The following is a 22,458-nucleotide window of genomic DNA, read 5'->3' as shown; positions in this document are numbered from 1 at the left end:
AGAACTATAGCTGTAGTCAATAGGTAATTTGTCATATGTAGATTACCCACATTACAAATTAATCTTACCAAAATATCAGGGTCACCACTGGTTCATGGCTGAGTTTCAAATGCCATGTTTATTCTCTGGACTTTTCTCCATCCAATCTACCCTTTTTAGACTTTTTTTTAAATATATAAAATCCAAGGTAGTCTTATGATCATAGGGTTTTTTTTTTTTTTTTTCTGGAATTCTGTCTTAGGCAATAATTAGTATAATCATGTTTTTTTTTACACATAGAAAGAAACATTTAAGTCTTTGTATTCCAGTGCATAGCACAGGACCTGGCACATAATTTGTACTTCAGAAATAGGTTTTGAGCTAAACATTTTAAATATTAATTCTTATCCTTCTAATTCCAGTGTTAGAAAAGTTTTCATTACCAAAGGTGACTTCTTGAGGGTTGGAAGGGGAAGATGATCCTGATTGGCAATATCAATTTACTTCATGTTTTATATCGTAGTCATCTTCCATTTGCAAAGGTCACTGGAAATGAATAGTGGCTATTTCTTCTGTCTTAGGTAGAACTAAGACGCAAACAAGCTGAGACCTGATAAGAAGAGGGTAGTGGTATGAATTTATTTACTCGTTCATTCATTCATTCAAACTACATTTATTGAGCATCTGTTATGTACCAGGTATTATTCTGGGCAATTTAGATACAACAGCCAGCAAACCAGTTAGAATTTCATGCCCTCGTGGCTTTTGTACCTAGTGAGAGAGGATACCCAATAATAAAACAAATGAACTGTCACATAAATAGTATATTGAAATGTAGTTAGAACTGTGGAGAAAAATTAATATAGGACTATAGTGAGTGTGTGAGAGTGGAGTATGGTGGAAGAGAAGGCAGGGTTTGCAATTTTAAACAGGGTGGCCCTGGAAGACCTCTCTGATAAGATGATTTTTGAACAAAGAGATGAAGAAATTGAGGGAAAGTAGGCATCCAGGAGATAAACATTGCAGGCCAAGCTAAATGCCTTCACACTTTATTGAGGAAGCCTTCTGGATTTGTGGAATAGAAAAAAAATGTCAATATCATCAGAATAAAGTAAGAGAGAACAGAAAATGTGACAGACCAGATGATGTATTGTAGGCATTCACAAGACCTTTAGCTTTTGCTCTTATTGAAAGAGAAAAATCACTGGACTGCTTTGAACAGAGATGTGCCAAGCTCTGATTTAAATTTTAAAATGGCTACTCTGCTGAAAATTGACTGTAGTCGAGTGGCGTCAGAAGCAGAGAGGCTAGTCAGGGGCTAAGTAAAACAGTGAGCTATTGGTTAATGTGAGTAGATTACAGGAAGCACAGGATCAGAGTAGAGACATAGCACCTTAGAAGGCCAGAGCTCAGCTGCCTGAATCTTGATTACCAAAGTGTTAAGAAGCAACAGATCCTTGAGATAATAAGTAACCTGCCTGCAGTAGAGCTTAGTAGAACTCAAATGGGTCTGGTCTTATTTAAAACTAGAAGAACAAATGTTTGAATGTTTGAATTATTTTATTATTAGCTTACAATTAACCAAAATTTTATATGATATTAAAACTAATTGACTTGGAGCTTCATGAGAGAAAGGGCCATGATCATCTCTCTGGGTCACATTTACCTTCCCCCTGTTTAGCACATTGGATACTACCTATAAAAGATTCAACAAATAATTTTGGAATGAACATTTACTAGAGGGAATCAGCATCCAAGGCTTTCTAGCATTACAGGGGCTAATACCTTCCAAGTTAGATAAATATTATAATCGTAGGCCTTTGAAGGTTTATCTCATGAGTTTAGGCAAAATTTATCAAAGAGATGGAATAATAAGTAATATACGATTAGATTATGCAAAGTTTTCAGGATTGATTCACTTACAAGGGCTAATACCATGTAAGGATTGGGAACGTTGGCATTCATAGAAGTTTCAGTGTTAATCCTTTATGGCCGTTGCTTGGTTTTGTATGCATCAAAAGAGGAGCCACAATATTGCAGTGCTGACACTCATGAAACTGGAAAATCAAGAGAGTAGAGGTCCAATATCATGTATCTACTTCAAGATACAGGGTTTGAAAGGTTAGGTCTCGGACATATTTTTTAGCCAACATGAAGAATTTAATATTGGACCTAATTTCTTGGGTAATTGTTTTCTTTCTCCTATGCTGTCTCCCCTAGTACAAACTTCAGTCACATTTGGTTACTTGAGAGTCAGTGAAGATTGAGGAACAGGGACATTTAGAGGTTTCCTCAAATATGTGTGTTGTTTAATGGTCATGGACTCTTCAGTGTAATTTGGAAATAACATGGTTTGTCAATAAAATGCCTCACCATTAGGCATGTCAGCATGTATATGTCTAATGGTGCAGTCTAATTCTCACTCTTTGAGTGAGGGAAATACAGAAAAATACAAAGTTTTCTTATCCTTGAGTGACAAATATGAATTATGACAGAAGCCAGTTACATTTAACATGGTGTATTAGTCCATTTTCATACTGCTGTGAAGAACTGCCTGAGACTGGGTAATTTATAAAGGAAAGAGATTTAATTGACTCACAGTTCAGCATGGCTGGGGAGGCCTCAGGAAACTTATAATCATGACGGAAAGCAGGGTACTTTCTTCACAAGGTTGCAGGAAGGAGAAGTGCTGAGCAAAAAGAGAAGAGCCACTTACACAATCGTCAGATCTGTAAGAACTCACTCACCATCATGAGAATAGCATGGGGAACCACCCCCATGATTCTCCGTTGACAGGTGGGGATTATGGAGATTACAATTCAAAATGAGAGTTGAGTGGGGACACAAAGCTTAACCATATCACATGGAATTGTTTGAGATCATGTATATTATGTGGTTAGTAACCAAGAACTATATAATTAGACTCAGGAATGTTTTAATCCACAAAAGTAGGAGACATCATCTAACAGACTCTTGTAGTGACAAACACATCCCATTGTAGAGGTTTTTAAACGTTAGGGTGCATTAAGTCACCTAGAGGGCTTGTTAAACACAGATTGCTGGGCCCTGTCCCTAGAGTTGCTGATTCAATAGGTCTGGGGTGGGCCTGAGAATTTGCATTTTTAACAAGTTTCCTTGTGATGCTGAGGTTGCTGGTCCACTATTCTGATATATCACCAACGTGCTTTCCAGCTGTCTAATTAGAGTCACAGACAGTGTGCTGTGTGGAGGTACTTTCCATCTTGGCTAAGAAAGCATTAATACTAAAGGACATAGGTTTGATGAAATGAAGATATGCAGGCATCATCAGCATATTGATGTAATTCTGATTCCAAATGTCTTTCCAGCTCCCTTGTGGCCTCACACACATGCTAAATAGGATGCTACTGACAAACTAGTGCTTCTCAGCCATGGGTCCTTAGGGAAACCAGCCAATCACTCGGCACTATCCTCTAAGAAGATGAGGAAAAATCTGTTAATAATTCCCTCCAGTGCTTTCTGCAAGCTTAAATAGGTGAGATTAAATTTCACAGGATAACAGAATCCCCCAAAATGCTGGTATTAAAAGCTGTTGACAGATCAGATAGAACTGCAAGAATGCTTTAGGCAGTTGGGAATCCCTAAAAGGAGGCATGAAGGTTAGGACTCAACAGACCTGCTTGAGTTGATAAATTTAAAGGATAAGGTTAGGGAAGGACTTTATAGTTCTTATTAATTATTACTGAGAAGAGTATGGTTTCAAAATTACTTTTAATAACACAATCCCACACACAAAGTATATTTCAAAAATCTGTTGTTCACATATTCAGTTTTCCAATAGCAGCAAAACATGATTGATCATTAATTCTGCTACATTTTTATGGGGTCTGCGTGCTACTCCCTGGGGTGCCTTGGCTTCCCTTTATTTGTTTGTCAAGATGGCAACTGATTTAACTTTGATATGTCAGTTTTTACATATTTTAGCTATTGAGAGGGTTAACTGTTTTGATAATTAATGCTACTTTATTATTTTAATTAGAAAAATAACAATACCAGATTTCTCAGTCTGCTTGTCAAAATTTTCTTCATCTGGTACTACAACTTTGAAATAGCACATCGTTTAAAAGAATGAGCCTTTTAACTGATTTTTTGCATCATCACACAGCATACCCCATAATAGATCATTTTTGTGTCATGACCTATAGGCCTCTTCTCAGATATTTTTAATATCAAATGACCATGTTAAAGCTATGTCTATAGATAGTTTTGTCATCTATGTCTTGTGGCTAAAAATGCATTTTCTTTTTTTTTTTTTCTTTGAGACGGAGTCTCGCTCTGTCTCCCAGGCGGGAGTGCAGTGGTGTGATCTCAGCTCACTGCAAGCTCCGCCTCCTGGGTTCACGCCATTCTCCTGCCTCAGCCTCCCATGTAGCTGGGACTACAAGCGCCCGCCCCCACACCTGGCAATCTTGGCTCACTGCAAGAGCTCTGCCTCCCTGCAAGCTCTGCCTCCTGGGTTCATGCCATTCTCCCACCTCAGCCTCCCAAATAGCTGGGACTACAGGCGCCTGCCACCATGCCTGGCTAATTTTTTGTATTTTTAGTAGAGACGGGATTTCACCATGTTAGCCAGGATGGTCTCGAGCTCCTGACCTTGTGATCTGCCCGCCTCAGCCTCCCAAAGTGCTGGGATTACAGGCGTGAGCCACCGTGCCCAGTGTAAACTTGCATTTTCTACAAGTAACTGATGCTTTCTAGTTTTAATTTAATTACAAGAAATATGAATCTGGGACTATTTTTAGAAAATAGCCCCCAGAAGCTGACAAATTTAATTTGATTTACTAAGGGTGGTGCTTACAGCAGCTCTTCAATGTTTGGCACCTGTACATCATTTGATTTCCTGTTCTTCATAGAAAGTAATCAGAGACATATTGACATGGTTTGCTATCTGAAGGTAGCTGAAAACAAACAGCCACACAAAATCTTCTCTAGGCACAAAAAGCTAATTAATAGTAGTTAGGGGCTCCCCTGGTACTAAAATATTAAAGTACACCTTTAACACTTTATGATGACAGGAGGATGACACATTCCGAGGATCTGTATACGTGTATCCTTTTGAAAGTTGTGAAACTTCAGTGTAGTATGAAAAGGTAGAGTGGAATAGTCAAAAAGGAATTACATTTGGAGCACTTCATTCTTGATTTACATCCTAGTCTGAGTATGCCCATCTATAAAATTAGTGTTGTAATTATATGCTTCTTAAAGTTTTTTTTTTCCATTCCTTGTTTTATATTTTTAACATTCAGAGAAATATATATGAATGATGTAGAATCTGGACGGGAAGGCTCTATTTCTTCACAGAGTGACAACTCCATATTGAAAATTTTAGCAATATGTATAAACATTACACTTAAAACAAATTGCAATTAATGTATCCCCAGCCAATTGGTGAGGTAAAATCTACAATATTCAAGACATGAGTATAAAGAACTGACAGGTGAAATTGTCAAAATTCTATAGTACATGTGATTATTCAGATGGTGAGTGGAAAAAAAAGAAGACTGCAAATAGGCCAAGAGCCAACAAAAGCTTGTGCCCATTTAAGATTACATATTTTAAAAGCATAACTATTTTCAAAATTCTGAGGGAGGTTGATGTGTTATGTTGACCAGGAATATCTGTAGAACTGAAAATTATATGCTTTTAAAAAATCTTTACTAATCTTCTTTCATATATGTGTGTGTGTGTGTGTGTGTATTTACAGATATGCGCACAGATTCATTAAAAGTGAACATTTTTACCTGGTGTGTCACTGTCAGGCCATATTTAGTAACAATACATTGTTATTACTGTATTTTTTTTTCCTTTTAGTAGCTTATAATGAAAGTTGTGTATAAGATTACTTTATTCTTGCACCATCTCTATGGTTTCTTCCTTATGTTTGTCCTTTTCCTTTCCCACTTGGTGAGATTTGGCTTTCCATTCAAGGATCTTTTGTGAGTTTTGTTCACTTCCAGCCTAATATAGCCACCTTGCTGAGGCAATGCCCATACCAATAGCTGTCCTATTAGTCCAGTCTTTTTCTGCTGCACCCGTTCAGTGTAAATGACCTAAATCTTCCTATAACTTGGACCACTTTGCCAATTTGCTGAACTTTTTAGTGTCCTCACACAACCTGAACTTCATCATCCTTTCAGATGGGCATAGGTCAAACATTGTGCTTCTTTCTCAGCTCTTTGGAAAGAGGGGAAGACATAATTGTTGTGTGAACATGGGAAAGTGTATTGAAATACCTTTTATGGCTCTTTCTTGCTATCAGAAGTCACAAAGGAGTTGAACTTCCCTTTGGCCACTGCCTGGCAATAGCTGAAAGTAGGAGGAGATCTATATGCTCTACTTCATTCATTTTTAGGTGAACATTAGAAGCCCCTCTTCATTTAAAAATATTCACTTCAGCTTTTCAATATCTTTTCTTGTCCTATAACATGAAAATATTAAAAAGTAATTTGTATAATCTATTAAACACACATTAGTTATTGTATATGCTATTTGAAAGACAAAAATAAATGGAAAATACACATGAATTAACATAAAAACAGAATTGTCATTCTTTTAAAAAGTGATTTGTTAAAAATTTTAAACATTTTTGTCTAAACTTCTAAATTCTAAAATTCCATTCTACCTTTTCATACTATACTGAATTTTCACAAGTTTCAAAAAGATAAACATATACAGGTCCTTGGAATATGTCATCCCCCTGTCATCATAAAAGTCTTAGAGGTGTACTTAATATCTTAGTAGCAGGGGAGCCCCTAACTACTATCCTTCAAGGTCTGCTCCAAATGTCATTTTTTTCTTGAAGGCTTCCTTAGTTCCCTACCAATTTAACTTCTCTTCTCTGTGGGCTTTTATAGCCCTTTATGCTTCCTGATGTTAACAGAATTTATCACATAGGGTACTTATTACTTTATACTTATTCCACAAACTGAAATAGAAGCTTCTTTATTGGATCGATGAATTCAACTTGCTATCTGACTCAACGTATAGTGCATTCTTTGATTCAAGGTGGCAGACCAGTGAGGCATGTTGGATTAACCAATATATTAAAGGCATTGAAAACTTCTTAGGAAAACTTTAAGTTCATATGAAATTTTCAAAATATATAATTTTACATACATACACATAACTTCAAAATTATTTGTGATAGCTTTTAAATAAGTACACATTTTATTTTAAACTGTTAAAAAATATTATTGCATCACATTTTTACGTGAATCTAACATTAAAAGTAGACTGAAAAAAATAAATTATCCCTAGTTTTCAGTCTCTTAAAAGATAGCTGAAAACTAAAAAAAGAAGGAAATACAAGCAAGTAATATATAAAAAGCAAAAAATAATAAAGATTACTAGAATCCGAGAGTATTAGCAAGTGGCAGAAAGCAGATGATCCTGATCTGTAAAGAATTTGTACATGGAGGCATTTTAAGATTAAAGGAGGAACTACAAAGGCACCAAGTTACACAGAATGGAGTTTTGTGAGATATTCCAACGGCTGCCAGGAAGGCTTGAATCCATCAAAATCTAAGATGAAGAAAATAAGTGTTAGTCAAGTTTAAGAAAATGTCATCAATAATAATTGAATAGTGTTTAAAAATGCTCTTTTTGGCCAGGTGCAGTGGCTCATGCCTGTAATCCCAGCACTTTGGGAGGCTGGGGCAGGCAGATCACAAGGTCAGGAGCTCGAGACTATCCTGGCTAACACAGTGAAACCCTGTCTCTACTAAAAATACAAAAAAATTTAGCCGAGTGTGGTGGCGGGCGCCTCTAGTCCCAGCTACTCGGGAGGCCGAGGCAGGAGAATGGCATGAACCTGGGAGGCGGAGCTTGCAGTGAGTGGGGATCCCGCCACTGTACTCCAGCCTGGGTGACAGAGTGAGACTGCATCTCAAAAAAACAAACGACAACAACAACGAAAACACTCTTTACTTGTTAAAAGAGATGTATTTAATGATAGTTGTGCCAAGGCATTTTAAGCCTCTAAAGCCTCTAAATTATTCCTTACATTGCATATCTGGGTTTTGCAGCACAATAGTGACACAATAAAATTAGTAAGGACTCAGTTAAGGGACGACTATATTTATCCAATGTGTAGTACAACTCTCATTTGGAGAAATGTTTCTTTATGTTCAAGATTCTTCAACTTTAAAAAACTTAAAATGAAAACATTCTATGTGTGAATGAAGCCTAAAATGAAGAACAGGTACTAAAAGAAGGAATGTCAATTTGTGGTCTCAGCAAACTTTTTTTGCCTAATTAAAAGAAAAATTGCAGAATTTGCTTGTACAGGCCAGAGATTAATTAACATATAAAAATTGTTCTACATTTCACTACTCATCATAAATATGTATAAGTCAAAAATTAATAAATATTTTAAAAACTGTTTAGTAAATTAAAGAATATGAGATCAAGTGTGAATGGGCCAAGTTTGATGCCTCTTCTTTTACCCTCCTTCAAGTCCTTGATAACCAAGATAAATAGAAGATTGGATTGTGAAATCAAACTCATATAAATTAAATAACACTCTGTATCAAACTTGATTATTAACTTCGAGGATACAGTTAAAAACAAACTGTCAGGTAAACAAGAAGTGCAGGGCTGCCACCAACAGAATTCCTGAGGTTCTGTCTTGCTGCATTAGGATTTGCTCTAAACCGGATTAACATGTGGTCATGTAAGTAGCTCCATCACTTAGATCAAAGAAAGTTGTTTCACTTATGAGACATCTAATTTTTACTCAGTTAGTTATGTAACTTGCATTACTCTTTATAGTGATCTATGTCCCTTAAATTCACCTTTCCGGGTTTGTTTACTATAGCAATCCTAAACTAACAGATAGGCCATGCCAAAAGCATTCCATTGCTAAGGACTCTTCCGCTTATAAATGACAGTAGTTTGTTTCCCAGTAGGATGCTTACATATTACATAGAGCTTTAACCAAGCTGCTTTCCTTCTTTTCTTCTTGAGATAAACTCCTTTACCCTTCCACACTCACTTCTTCAAAGAGAGAGAATGGATTCCATACAAGAACTTCCCAGTAACTAATTCCTTTCCAGTGATTAATTCTTACGTTTCCTTCAAGATTAGCTTATATAGCACCTTTTCCATGCTGCCCTTTATTATTTTTTTCTTTTCCCCCCCCCCCTTTTTTTTTGAGACAGGATCTTGCTCTGTCACCAAGGCTGGATTGCAGTGGCGTGATCATAGCTCATTGCAATCTCTAACACCTGGGCTCTACAGATCCTCCCACCTCAGTCTCCCAAGTAGCTGGGACTACAGGCAGATGCCACCACACCTGGCTAATTTTTAAAAAATGTTTTAGTAGAGATGAGGTTTCTCTATTTTACCCAGGCTAGTCTTGAACTCCTAGCCTTAAACAGTTCTCCCACCTTGACCTTTCAAAACACTGAGATTATAAGCCTGAGCTACCGTGCCCAGCAATGGTGCCCTTCCTTGATCTGCACTACTGCTAGGCAAAATGCCCATTTATGTGCCATTCGAGTATACTGCCTTTACACATGACAAAGATTCCTAACTCCTTCAATTTTTGTGACTGAGTCTCGCTCTGTTGCCCAGGCTGGATTGCAGTGGTGCTCTCGGCTCACTGCAAGCTCCGCATCCTGGGTTCATGCCATTCTCCTGCCTCAGCCTCCTGAGTAGCTGGTACTACAGGTGCCTGCCACCACGCCCAGCTAATTTTTTTTTTTTTTTTTTTTTTTTTTGTATTTTTAGTAGAGATGAGGTTTCACCCTGTTAGCCAGCACGGTCTCAATCTCCAGACCTCGTGATCCACCCTCCTTGGCCTCCCAAAGGCCAAACTTTAATCAGGCTCCTGAACCTTCTCCAAGGCCCACCTGTGTACTTCCCTGTAAAGTCCGGTTTTAGCAAGAACCCCCCATTCTCAATATCTGATGACACTTTTTATCCCCCAAATGAGAGTTAAACTCCAAAAACAGAATGGAAAGGTAGGAATTAATAGCCAAGGAGTAGGTTGTGAGTCAGTAGATAAAATATTACTGAAAGGAAACATCAGGGTAAGGCTTTATCCTGTTGGCTAAATCAATCTAACAGGATTCTTGTAGAAGACAGGCCAGAATCAGACATCACCTGGGTCATAGTGGAGGATGAGGTACATGATGAGATATTGAAGATGATTAAATATCAAGAGTGAAGGATTTTGCTAAACTGACTTAGCAGGGTTCTTGCTAAATCTGGATTTTACAGAAAAGCACAGAAGTGGTCCTAGGAAAAGGTTCAGAACCTGACTAAATTTGGGTCAAGCAAATTATGTTTGTTGTACATTATTACCTATAGATGCTAGTTTTCTGCTTCTATGAGATTTTTAAGGCAGAGTTTATTTTACCTGTAGATCACAGCACTGTTTTTGTACATAATATTTAACAAATGTTTGGTTAGATGGCTGGTGCTCTTACCACATGGCTCTGAATGTTTCTTGTACATCCGATAATTTAACAGTGATGAAATTAGATGATATTTTCTAGGTTTATCACTGGCCAAAGTAGACTACTAAATAATTTTCCTTCTAAATAATATTTTTAGGTTTTTGTGTTCATGTAGAATGGATAAATCGTCAATTAGTATTAGAGGGTAATCTTTACAAAGAATGTTGTTTCTTCATATTGCTTCTCAAACGTCAGTTTATTAGAAGTTATTCCAGAATTTAATGTATGCTGGTTTTGAGCTCCACTCATTATAGTTTATAACCTATTCTTGCTTTGCCTATGTGCAATCTAAAAGTGAGTTGACATCATGCTTTTAATTATAGAAAATTAAGTTGTTTCGTAATTTCTAGAGTATGATGCCTGTAATATTAATCAGACCAAATCATCGCATTACATAAAGTTAATCATTAAAATGATGATCATTATTGCATGCGTATAGCATGCTATTTTTATTTCACTCAGCATCAGCCACATATCTTTCCTGAATATGGAGGTGAAAATCAAAGTTGAAAATTTTTTTTAACTTTCCCTCTACTGTGTAAAAAGAAAGTGACAGCCTGATTTGTCAAATGTAAGAAATGGACCCTTATAGCTGCTTACTACTTTATTGGTGGAGATTAGGAAAAGAGAGGTTGGCATGTTTGCTTGATATACCAATTGTCCCTCATAAGGACATGCTCCATCAAATAAATATATACGGGTGCCATGAGGAGAAACATTCATATCCAGATTCAGAGTTACTGATTATTAATGATTATTGACAAACGTTAGGTGTTAAAAGGCACTAACACTCAGATCTGTGAATTACTTGTCACAGAAGGCTGGTTACTTTGAACAGTAACGCTGCATATGGTTAGACCACCAGTCAGTTTGGTCCATGTTTTCTGATAGCAGCATAAATGACAACTGAGGAGGAACACCATTTGCTTTTTTATTTCAACCTTGCAACATAGGATGATCTGGTCAGGTAGCATGTCTTCTGCTGTGTCCTGTTACTTACATTGAGATGGGTGTTTAATAGCCATTCACTCAGTATACTACTAGTTGGTTGTACCTTCCTTAATTTGAATGTCCTTCAGATTTTCACAATAATTCGTCATTCATTCTAGTAAACAAAACTTTATTCAGGGTCCATTGTGTGCCAATCATTTTGATAGACACAGATCGGGCTGTGACCAGTCTTGATGCCCTGTCCTTCCATGTGACATTCACTTGATACTCCTTCATTGACTTATTGACTGGCATGCATTCTGATTTGCTGGGTGTCTTATCTTAATGTTCATGGGCTTATACTTATCAATTGTTGACTTTTTTAATATCACTCTTGGATATAAAGGATAGAATGTTCAATAAGATATTCTTCCTCTACTTAAAGAGTGTTGAGAATGAGTTTACTATTGAACAAACTTATTTAAATTCTATGTTAGTTTTTCAATTTTGTATCTTAAGATAGTCTGTTTTGTGTATCTAATATCCACTTTGTGAAGTAGTACTTTTTTGTGTTCTAAATTTTCTCTTTATCTGGATTCAAGGTGTCTCTATTAACTCGTTTACAATATTGGGTTCATAAGTCCATCATGTGGTTCCTGTATTTCATGATTTTATATTACTTATAAATGTGCTTAGACTGGGAAGCTTGAGTCTCCTTTTCCCACAAAGGGACCTTTATTTAGCCTAGCCCTTCATCTTTGACTTTAGCTTTTCCTTTTCCACTTTGCTTTGTTTGAGGTTCAGCAACTAGAATCATACAGTCTCATTATTTCAAATATACTACAGTTGCTATTCTTGAACATAATGAAGACCAAGTAGGATGTAGTTTCAGCTGGATCCTAATTTCAGATAAATTTTTTCATCCCTTAGTGTATTTTTGGCTTCTATGAGCCTCAGTTTCTCCTCTGTAGAAAGAAAATAATGCTTGTCCACAGATTTTATTTATTTTTTTTCTTTGTGAGGCCAACAAGCAGCAGTGTGCCTAAGGCTGTATGCTAAGTGTGTAAAATCATGCTGATGCCCAGTGTGGTTTTTGGCTTTTTGCACCACAGCAGGGAGACAAAGTTGGTTTGAAACTAAGTACTTTTATTTTAACAAATATACGGGTGTCATAACATTTTTCTGTTTGAAGATTGAGTTACATGTAAACCATTATATGTATTTTCTGTATGAAGATTAAGTGAATTACATGTAAAGCACTTAAAAGAATACTTTTAAGTGTTATAAATACCTATTATTATTATTATTTATCTTGTTATAAAACAAGATTTATGGCTGGGTGCGGTATCTTACACCTGTATTCCTAGCACTTTGGGAGGCTGAGGTGGTTGGATCACTTGAGGTCAGGAGATTGAGACCAACCTGGCCAACAGGATGAAACCCCATCTCTGCTAAAAATACAAAAATTAGCCAGGCGTGGTGGTGGGTGCCTGTGATCTCAGCTACTTGGAAGGCTGAGGCAGGAGAATCACTTGAACCAGGGAGGCAGAAGCTGCAGTGAGCTGAGATCTTGCCACTACCCTCCAACCTGTGCAACTGGCAACAGATTGAAACTCCATCTCAAATAAATAAATAAATCGTGTCACTGCACTCCAGCCTGGGCAACTGGCAACAGAACGAAACTCCATCTCAAATAAATAAAATAAAATAAAATAATAAAACAAGATTTATAACAAGACAAATAATAGATTTGTTAAATAGTGAAAGTAAATCTTTATGATGTCCAATAATATTTCAAAGTATATTTCACTTCACATATAATGTCACAATTTTAATTTAGGATTCTTTAAGATGAGAGCACTCCTTCAGTGATTGGGATAGGTTCAAAATAGAAATAAAGATTTTATTACTTACAGTTCCTGAAGGGGAACACATTATGCACAGAAGTCACACACACGGAGGTCAGGGGTGCATGGAGAGAGAGAGAGAGAAAGAAAGAGAGAAAATGGGACTTGCAGGCCAGTGCCTTTATTTGTGGATCCAGGGCGTTATACAAACAGGTTTCTCGTGGGAAATTTTAACTGACTGGTTCAAAGCACAAGTTCCAGGACATCAAGCGGTGACTGAGAGGCAGTCATTGTGGTGTGTCTGCACAGTCCATGCAGGGTGGAGGGTCAGCAGGACCAGTCCAGCAGGCTGCATCTACTCATTTCATAGGGAAGTGGTGATCAGGGAGCAGGTGTATAAGGCCAATATCTTGATGCACTACACTGAGAAACGGGGGTCCTGCAGGGAGGTAGAGTATAGAATTGGAAACTGTGTGTGTCAAAGGTGACTGAATCTTTCTTCTGATATAACGAAGTCCAACTTATATTTAAAATAGATGTCAAGGCAGCATAAAATTATAAGCATTCACTATACAAGTTTACCCTGTATTTTCATTGTCCTAATATTTCACTATTTCCCAAGATAAATCTTAACATTATCTCACTCTCCCAATATTAATACTTTCCAAACAAATATATATATATGCAAATGATACAACTATTTTTTCTTTAAACGGTTTTCTCTTTCTTATGTAAAATGGAAAATCTAGCTATCAAGTAGCAAAATAGCAGAAAGTGGTGTGATTTATGTCTGCTGCTTAATAGTCTAATTCTACATATATTAGTGAGTGAAGAAAATCTCTAAAGTTTGAAAAGCAAAAAAATGCAGATGAATCTCTGTGGGGTCCAGTGTTCATGCCATCCCCAGCGCACTGTCGGGTAATTGGTAAGAATACTAGATATTTGAATACATATAATCAAACCTGGTACACATAGAAAATTACGATGTGAGATGAGCATATACTAAAGCCATTTTTTTAATGTTTATATCTATGTATGGTTATACAAAGTCCTCAAAAAACAAAACCATGGTGCGAACATTACTAAAACATGCTAAGGCATTCAGTGATGGATAATATTTATTTTAAATTCATAGAAGTTTTTGATTTGTAAGTCATATCCAATTTTTGTTTCCAAATTTAATGCCAAATTTGCCAAAATATATGAGAGATTATCTCTATGTCATAGTAGATACTATAGAAGTATTCATAGATAGCAAAGATAGAGTGGGGCCAAACAGATCCTAAGTCAATCAGTGAGACATATTCCCAATGGGTACGGCGTAGCGCAGTGTTTCCTTTCTGCCCTCCGCAGAAAATAGTACTGTTAGAGATACACATTGTATATTGATTTATTCAAACCACAAACATTTGGAGTTGTTATTCAATCAAGTGTGGCATTATCATTAACACGTAGCACCACTTGCCATTTTGAAACACAATAAACTGGTTTATATTGATGAGTTACAAGGTGATATGTGGCATAAATGTGACAAAAGTGATACAGAAAACATATTTTACATATTGGAATCATCTTTATTTTGTAATTTGAATTATTCAAGGAATAGTTTGCCTTTCAGAAATCATACATTTTTATTTTGTAGAAAATGAAAGAGGAGTCTAAGGTACTAACCTTTGTTATTGGGCCATCTCTCTCTTGAAATCACAATCTCATTTCTAAGTGATATTGAATAGCTGAAGAATGATTCCGAGAAAAAAGTGAATTCAGAAAATAGTAACTATGAATACATAGCCTTCTAGATACTAAGTTCTGCTTTAGGCATTTTACATTTTGGAGTTGTTTTCAGTAACACCGCACATACCAATTAATGAGATGGTGTTCTCCCCATTTTATATATAAGAAAACTATCCCAAATAAACAGCAGAGCAGATTTCAAATTTTTTTCGATTCCACTTACCTGTAATCTTCCTTTCTGAGGAGTGAGCAGTTTTATATCAACTGTTTTGTATATTTACCACCATAACATCCCACATGTTATTTTTTTATATTGCTAATTTCTTGATTTTCATAATTACAAGGGAAAGACTGTGTAATAACTTGTATGTGGGTCCAATTTTTAAGCCTTTAATGACAATATTTTTCAAAATCCTAAATAAGACATAGATTGAATAGCTTCATAATAATGTATAGTATAGATCAGTATTTCCCAACCATTTTATTTTTACCCCTTTTGGGAGTATCTTTAGATTTTTCTTAATCCTCCCTGCTATAATTTTAGTACCATAGATATACTGTATAACTGTTTATATACTTCAGCTCTTTGAAGGGACGAGACCATTATGATATCTAAGGATTTTTTTCTTTTCCCTAAGAATTAATTTTTGCTCCCTAGGGGCAATATTACTGTCTTTGAAAATGCGTCACAGAGACCAAGTTCTGAGCCAGTCAGCTATAATCTAATAAAGACAGTGGTTAACAAAGTATATTCTGTGCCCTAGAAGCATAGCATCACCTGAAGAATTTTTTAGACATGCAGATCCTCAGGCCTCACCTAAACCTCGTTAGAAACTCTGAAAACGGGCTTGTACAGTCTGGTTTAAGGAACCTTCCAGGTGATAGTGATTCATGGCACTAGTTCTGGACAGGTTGTTGAAAAATGGGCCCATGGCCTGATTACAGCATTGAGTTAATTACTTTATGTCTCAGTTTTTCCATCTTGACAAAGCCCAGATAACTCTTCGTTTGAAGCCTCATACACACAACCTCAGTGGAAACATTACTCAGGGATCCTATTGAGAATCCGCCTGGCTTTCAGAGTGAAGGAAAATAATAAGACTGAACATCCCAAAAGACTTCAGTAGGACATGTTTGCATTTTTTAAAAAAAGAACATTGAACATAGTACTTCTGATTACGTTGACAAAGGTCTGGATTGCTCCAAAAGCAATTAATGGAAAAATAAGCAAATGAGTCAATATTAATATTCTGTCTCAATGAACATTCCATTATGCATATGAAAACAAACAGAAACCGGGTATCCAGATTTTATGGCAGAATGAATTATTTTGGAAATGGGGAAGAACTAGGGATTCATCAGGAGGACATACTTGTTTCACTGTCTTCAATGTTTCATTTATAGTATTTGCTTCTGTGGTTTTATAAAAGGAAGAAATTTTTTTTTTTTTTAATTTCTTAGTTCTGCAGAGTTTCTCTAGTCTTTTTCTCCTACCTACCATTCTAATCATGTACTTGCACAGATTGGCTCACCCACTTTATTGACTTTTTTCCAGCTTGGATGTATGCAGCCTGGTAATAAACAGAAGTATTTATTTTAATATGCAGCATGATTTAAAAAGAGAGCTTTATCTACTGAATTGAAAACGTAAAAATAATAGGCTACTATGGTCAGAAACCTCACAAACTACCAAGTGTAGAGCATGCAGTACTTAAAACTTGAGAAATACCTTATGATGCCGTGATCTATAAACATCCACATTACTACTCCAATTCAAGACTCCCCTGAGTCAGTGATTTACAAAATGCAAATAACTGGTAACTGAAACTCAGATTTGGTGAAAGAAAAAGCTGCATATTGACTTAATATCATAAGCTTTAGCATGTATAATTCAATTAGAAATCAAATACTGTATGGAATAAGAAACATTTCAAGTTTCTTTTCTGTTCTGTTTTGTTTTAGATGGAACTTGCTAAGGAAGAAAAGTGTGAATTTCTGCCATTCCTGTCCCCACGGAAGGTTATAGTAAAAGGTGGGAGAATTGCTGCTATGCAATTTGTTCGGACAGAGCAAGATGAAACTGGAAAATGGAACGAAGATGAAGATCAGATGGTCCATCTGAAAGCCGACGTGGTCATCAGTGCCTTTGGTTCAGTTCTGAGTGATCCTAAAGGTACAGTGCTGGGAGCTGAAATGTGTGATGCAATTGTCTGTTATTTTAGTGCTATAATAGTTTCTAGCTTTCAGGGAATTGTTTTTCACTTTAACATTTATTTTTCTTTCTAGTTAAGAAGTAAAAGCAATCTTGATTTAAAAGGCTTAGAAATGATATTTAATGCTTATACAGAATTATTTTTAAAGTGGCAAGAATTGAAAAGAACATTAATCTTTCTTTTATAACTAAAACACATACTCTACTCTATAACAGTATTTGCCTTGTTTCTTATAGAAGAATTGCTTTTTCTTCAATTAGACTAGAGTAAGAAAATGAGGCAGAGTAGTTGGAACAGCCAGTCTTCAATGATTCAGACAAATTAAAATCTAATGAATGGCCAAAAATAGAATTTGTGTTTATTACCATCCTTGTGCCAGATCATCACTTCAGACGTCAGAATTATCAATTAGAAAGTTTGAATGTCTGTCGTTTTCACCTGGATGGCATGAGTGAACATGCTAAGAAAAAACAAAATGTTTTTTTAAAAGATAATGAGAGAAAGAAATGTTTTATATAACATTTCAATTGAATAATGATTCAGTCAAGTTAGACTACTTTATATTATACTTTTCCCACATACAGTGTTTTTGTAGGTCATTATAGATGAAAGCTTATGTATCTAGGTACCTTCATTTTACAAATCCTTTTACCTTTTAATTCATATTATTGAAATGACAGTTAACTCTGTCGTTCTGTGAAGGGAAAATAAAATATGTTTTTCTAGGTCAGAGATTCATTGAGAACAACCATACCAAAAATCTCTCTAAACCTGATGATTCCTGTCTATGACTTCCTACTATATCCATGCTAAAATTACATTTTTTGTCTGAAGTTGGAAGAGATATATACATGAAAATGTATATTTTTATGCCACAGATAAGTAAAGGATTCAACTAGTCATCAGATATTTTATCTGCAGGACATCAAACATCTTGGTATTTGGAAACATCCAGATGTTTAATATCATCAAGATAAATGTTTTCAAATAGCTGGATGATGGCCTAAATTTGTCACTTTTTATGTAGACATTTATGTGGTATGTAGACACAGTCAGAGTATGGTTTATTTATTTAACTGAATTCAGGAAGGAAAAAAGAACAATATGTAAAGTGCTTATATTATCTTAAAAATCCCATTCTTCTATTAAATACTATGTACATCACCAAAAGTTGAGTAAAATGTTGAATCATGTTTAGCAATTCTGTTGATTATTTGCCTATCCAAAAAGGTTAGCTTAACTATTTAAACTTATGTTCCATAATTGGCAATCCTAATATTAATAAAAATTATCTTTTCCTAAACAAACCTAAACAGATTTGACTCAGAAAACAGCTTTTGCAATCTCAGATACAATTTTATAAGCTTGTGCTTGTATGTGTGTGCGTGGGCATGTGTATTTGTGTATGCATGTATGAAGAATAAAAGATTTAAGTTAGCATATAAAATATGAAGGAGAAAATTTCATCTATTCAAGTTTGACTAGGTCATTTCACAATTTATGCATTTTATTACAGAATTTACTGTGTATATTTCTTCTAGTACTTCACATATGCCACCTCTTACACATTTAGAGAAGTCAAGGAAAAAAATGTTTCTTCGCTATGTTTTTTTTTTTCCACTTCTGATTTGAAATTATAAACTGCCCGTAGAAATTATCCTTAAGTAGAATTACTAACTTTACCAGGAGCCTTCCATGTTTACATTAATAAGACGTTATTCTCCAAGTGAGAGGGGAGCTGGCAGAGCTGCAGTGTGAGATAGCATTCATTCCTGGACTCCCATCCAAATGTTTTCGATACTGTTCTTTTGGATGGAAAACATTAAAGAAAGGAGTCACAGAAGCAGTATTTGTTAGAATTTGATCAAGAAGGTCTTACTCAATAAATTTAAAATCTTAAAGTTTCAAAGTCAGAAAACTGTCATGTGCACGCATATATGTAAAATACAATGAAAAGCATTTTATTGGAAGCAAGCTGTCCATTTGGGTAAGAAGAAAAGATATTCATGTTAACTGTCTTCAACCATAAATTCTGCCCCATCCTAGCACTATGTGATGTCATTTCTGCGTGGTACCTAGTGATTATCACATATGTGATATCTGTTTTAATGCATTCATCTCTTAAAATGTTTACTTCTCTTTCCACCCCTCTACTTTTCTCCTTTTCAACCTCACTTTGCACAGACTTCAATGAACTGCATGTCAAATGCAGTGACAGTTTTTCAGTCCTTATTATATTTTCTACATTTTATAATTGATAATGTTAAAAATTCTGTTTAAAATGCTCTCCTCCAAGTCACTTAAACTTCCTGAGGCTCAATTTCTTTATCTACTGAAAAAACAAGCATAATAATACCTTATCTTTCAACCTCTCAGAACTATTGTCAGAATTAAAACGAAATAATGTAAAAGACTTGGAAATAAAACTAGAACACATTCTTGTTTGTGACACTTTATTTCCTTGTTTTGTCTTTTAACTATTCCTTTCCAACCCTATCACTGATTGCTTTTCTTCCTCTAGCTTTTTACTTTCCTAAGTTCAGAATTTGTTCATTTTCTCTCCTTAACATATTTATTTCTTCAGTGAACTGAATGTCTTGTTCATTCTTTCATTTGTCCATTCATATGTGCATTCATTCCTCAAGATATATAAATGAACTTCTGTGTGCCAGACAGTGGCTAGACTTACAGTAGGCACTATTTCCTGTTTGTGTAAAAATGACTCTGAAATCTAGTTTTCCACTCCCCACTTCTCTTTTCATACTAAATTTTTATTCCTGCATGTGACAAACATTTGCTGAGTACCTAATGAATGCCAAGTACCAAAATGTATTCTAGAGAGTACGAAAATGAGCGAGTCATTGCATGGAATTTAAAATTCCATAGACTAGGTGTGGAGGCAGATCTGTAATCAATTAATTTTATTATAACATGAGGAATGTGTACATTAAGAGAGATTTGCACAAAGTAAAAGAAAGTTCACCTTAGCAGATTTACCTAAAACAGTTCTTTTCTCAACTTTACTATTGTTGCAAATGGTACCATTAGTACTCCCCATAGCCAAAGTTTAAAATTTTACCCCAGTTCAAATTTCTAATTACAGTATTTATTAAATGTACCAATGTTATCTTACACTATAGTATAAAGCTTCCACTTCTCAACACTTGAGAACATCAGTACTTGGCCTTATATACATTCTGTGTATCCAGCTATGTTTTCTTCCATTCCCTGTTGAATTATTCCTCCCAGCATCCAACACAGGGCACATTCCATAGTGGTAAAACAGAAAATCTTTGGTAAATGCATTACATAAAGGCGTGCTGAAAAATTCAAGTAATGAAGTAAACTTGACAGAGTACATGTAAAGTACAGTGATAAATTGCACTCAGCAGTCTGATTACAATAATATTTTAAAGGAAAATACTTTAAAAATCTCAAATAGATCAATAATAAGAACCTGAAAAGGTAAGCTAATTGGAAAACTGAAAGGAGATTACATTTTTAATGTCAGTATTTTCTGAGATATTATACAATCTTTGTAAGCTTCTAAATTTGTTTCACAATGGAGAATGTAAAATAACTTTTTTAGTGTTATGCACCTAATATATCTGTAATAAACATTTCCTGTCATAAAATGATAAGTGCCTCAAGAGCTTATGGAAGAGATAAGTATATCAAATTTATAAAATAAACTTGGGTAAGATTTTGGGATTATAGTTGCTAATTATTTCATTGTCACTAAGGATAATAAGAGTGATAAATAATCATCATTACTTTACATAATTATATTTCATCCATCACTTTTTGGATAGTACCAGGGAGTGGGAAGTAGGAACAAAAGACTACATATTCCAAATCCGTGTGCATGGAATATATATGTGCTGATCAGCATAATTTAAGTGAATACTTCATTAAACACTAGCTCAAATTTTAAAAGCAATGGTGTCCAATTTCTGACTCAATTGATGTAACCTCAGCCTTACATATCTTTCTTGTGAAAAACTCAAAACGGTTCCACTTAAAAAAAGTCCCCTCGGCCGGGTGCGGTGGCTCAAGCCTGTAATCCCAGCACTTTGGGAGGCCGAGATGGGCGGATCACGAGGTCAGGAGATCGAGACCATCCTGGCTAACACGGTGAAACCCCGTCTCTACTAAGAAATACAAAAAATAGCCGGGCGAGGTGGCGGGCGCCTGTAGTCCCAGCTACTCGGGAGGCTGAGGCCGGAGAATGGCGTGAACCCGGGAGGCGGAGCTTGCAGTGAGCTGAGATTCGGCCACTGCACTCCAGCCTGGGCTACAGAGCGAGACTCCGTCTCAAAAAAAAAAAAAAAAATAGTCCCCTCTATTCCCTCTAGGAATGTACAATTCCAGATCTTATCACATTAACTTAGGATTTTATTTTTCTAGATAGACTATAAAGGTCATCAGGAGATTAAACACAAACTTTCTGTAACTGCGTTTCTCCTTTACAAATATTCTCCATTCACTGGAAAGTTCTAAACATTTATTTAAAATATGTATATGTATATTTTATTTATACTTATATATAATATAAATATAATATAAATATATGAATACATATTTATATATAAGATATAAATAGATATAATTCCTAATATAGGATGTTTCCTCTTCTGCTAAACACTATTGTCAGTACTTATTGAATTGAATTATGTTTCTTTTTGTTTGTTGGTACAATGTCAGGTTTAATTGATTTATTGTTTGTTTTACAGTATATCTCTCCTTCTCTTTCTTGTTGGAACCAAACTGCCAGTTGTTAAGTGGGCCCAAATTTCTGCTAGTTTTGAATTAGTAAGAATTCTTTCCCTCTTTCACTAATCTCATGGCTTCATTTTTACAACCGAGGCAATAAGGTTGACCTCGTCCTCACATTCCTAGGAGATCTGGATGACACAATTGTACAGTTTGTTGAATATGCTTTCAGACAACTGAACGAATGTACTTTAGTTCATTCTGTGATTCTGTGCCTCTTCCATACATTGTACCACAACCACTCTTTCATTATTTGAAATTTTGACTTTGTAAAGTTTTATTTTCTGTGATCTTCCAGAATCTATTTTATTTTCAAATTATCATATAAACTCCAAGGAGGGCAAGGAGTGTACCTTTATACTAAACTGTAGTCACAATAGCAACTGACGTATTAGTGTGCCCATAATAGATCCACAGAAATATTAGTGCATTTGACTTGACTTGATTCATGTTAGGGTATTAATTTTATTATGAGTTACTATT

General features: G+C 35.5%; 1 protein-coding gene across 5 annotated transcripts in view; it reads left to right on the top strand.

Annotated features, from left to right (window-relative positions):
- Positions 1-22,458, top strand: part of DPYD (dihydropyrimidine dehydrogenase) — an 869,249-nt gene that overhangs the window by 354,924 nt on the left and 491,867 nt on the right. For all 5 annotated transcript variants that reach the window (XM_031654381.1, XM_031654339.1, XM_031654360.1 and 2 more), the window contains one exon: positions 16,952-17,162. In XM_031654381.1, the coding sequence (XP_031510241.1) occupies positions 16,952-17,162 (211 nt within the window). The remainder of the gene's footprint in view (positions 1-16,951; positions 17,163-22,458) is intronic.

The sequence above is a fragment of the Papio anubis genome, chromosome 1 (genome assembly GCF_008728515.1).
Source record: "Papio anubis isolate 15944 chromosome 1, Panubis1.0, whole genome shotgun sequence".
NCBI classification, from domain to species: Eukaryota; Metazoa; Chordata; class Mammalia; order Primates; family Cercopithecidae; genus Papio; species Papio anubis.
Note: the sequence above shows the minus strand (reverse complement) of the source record. Positions and strands in the feature narration are given on the sequence as shown.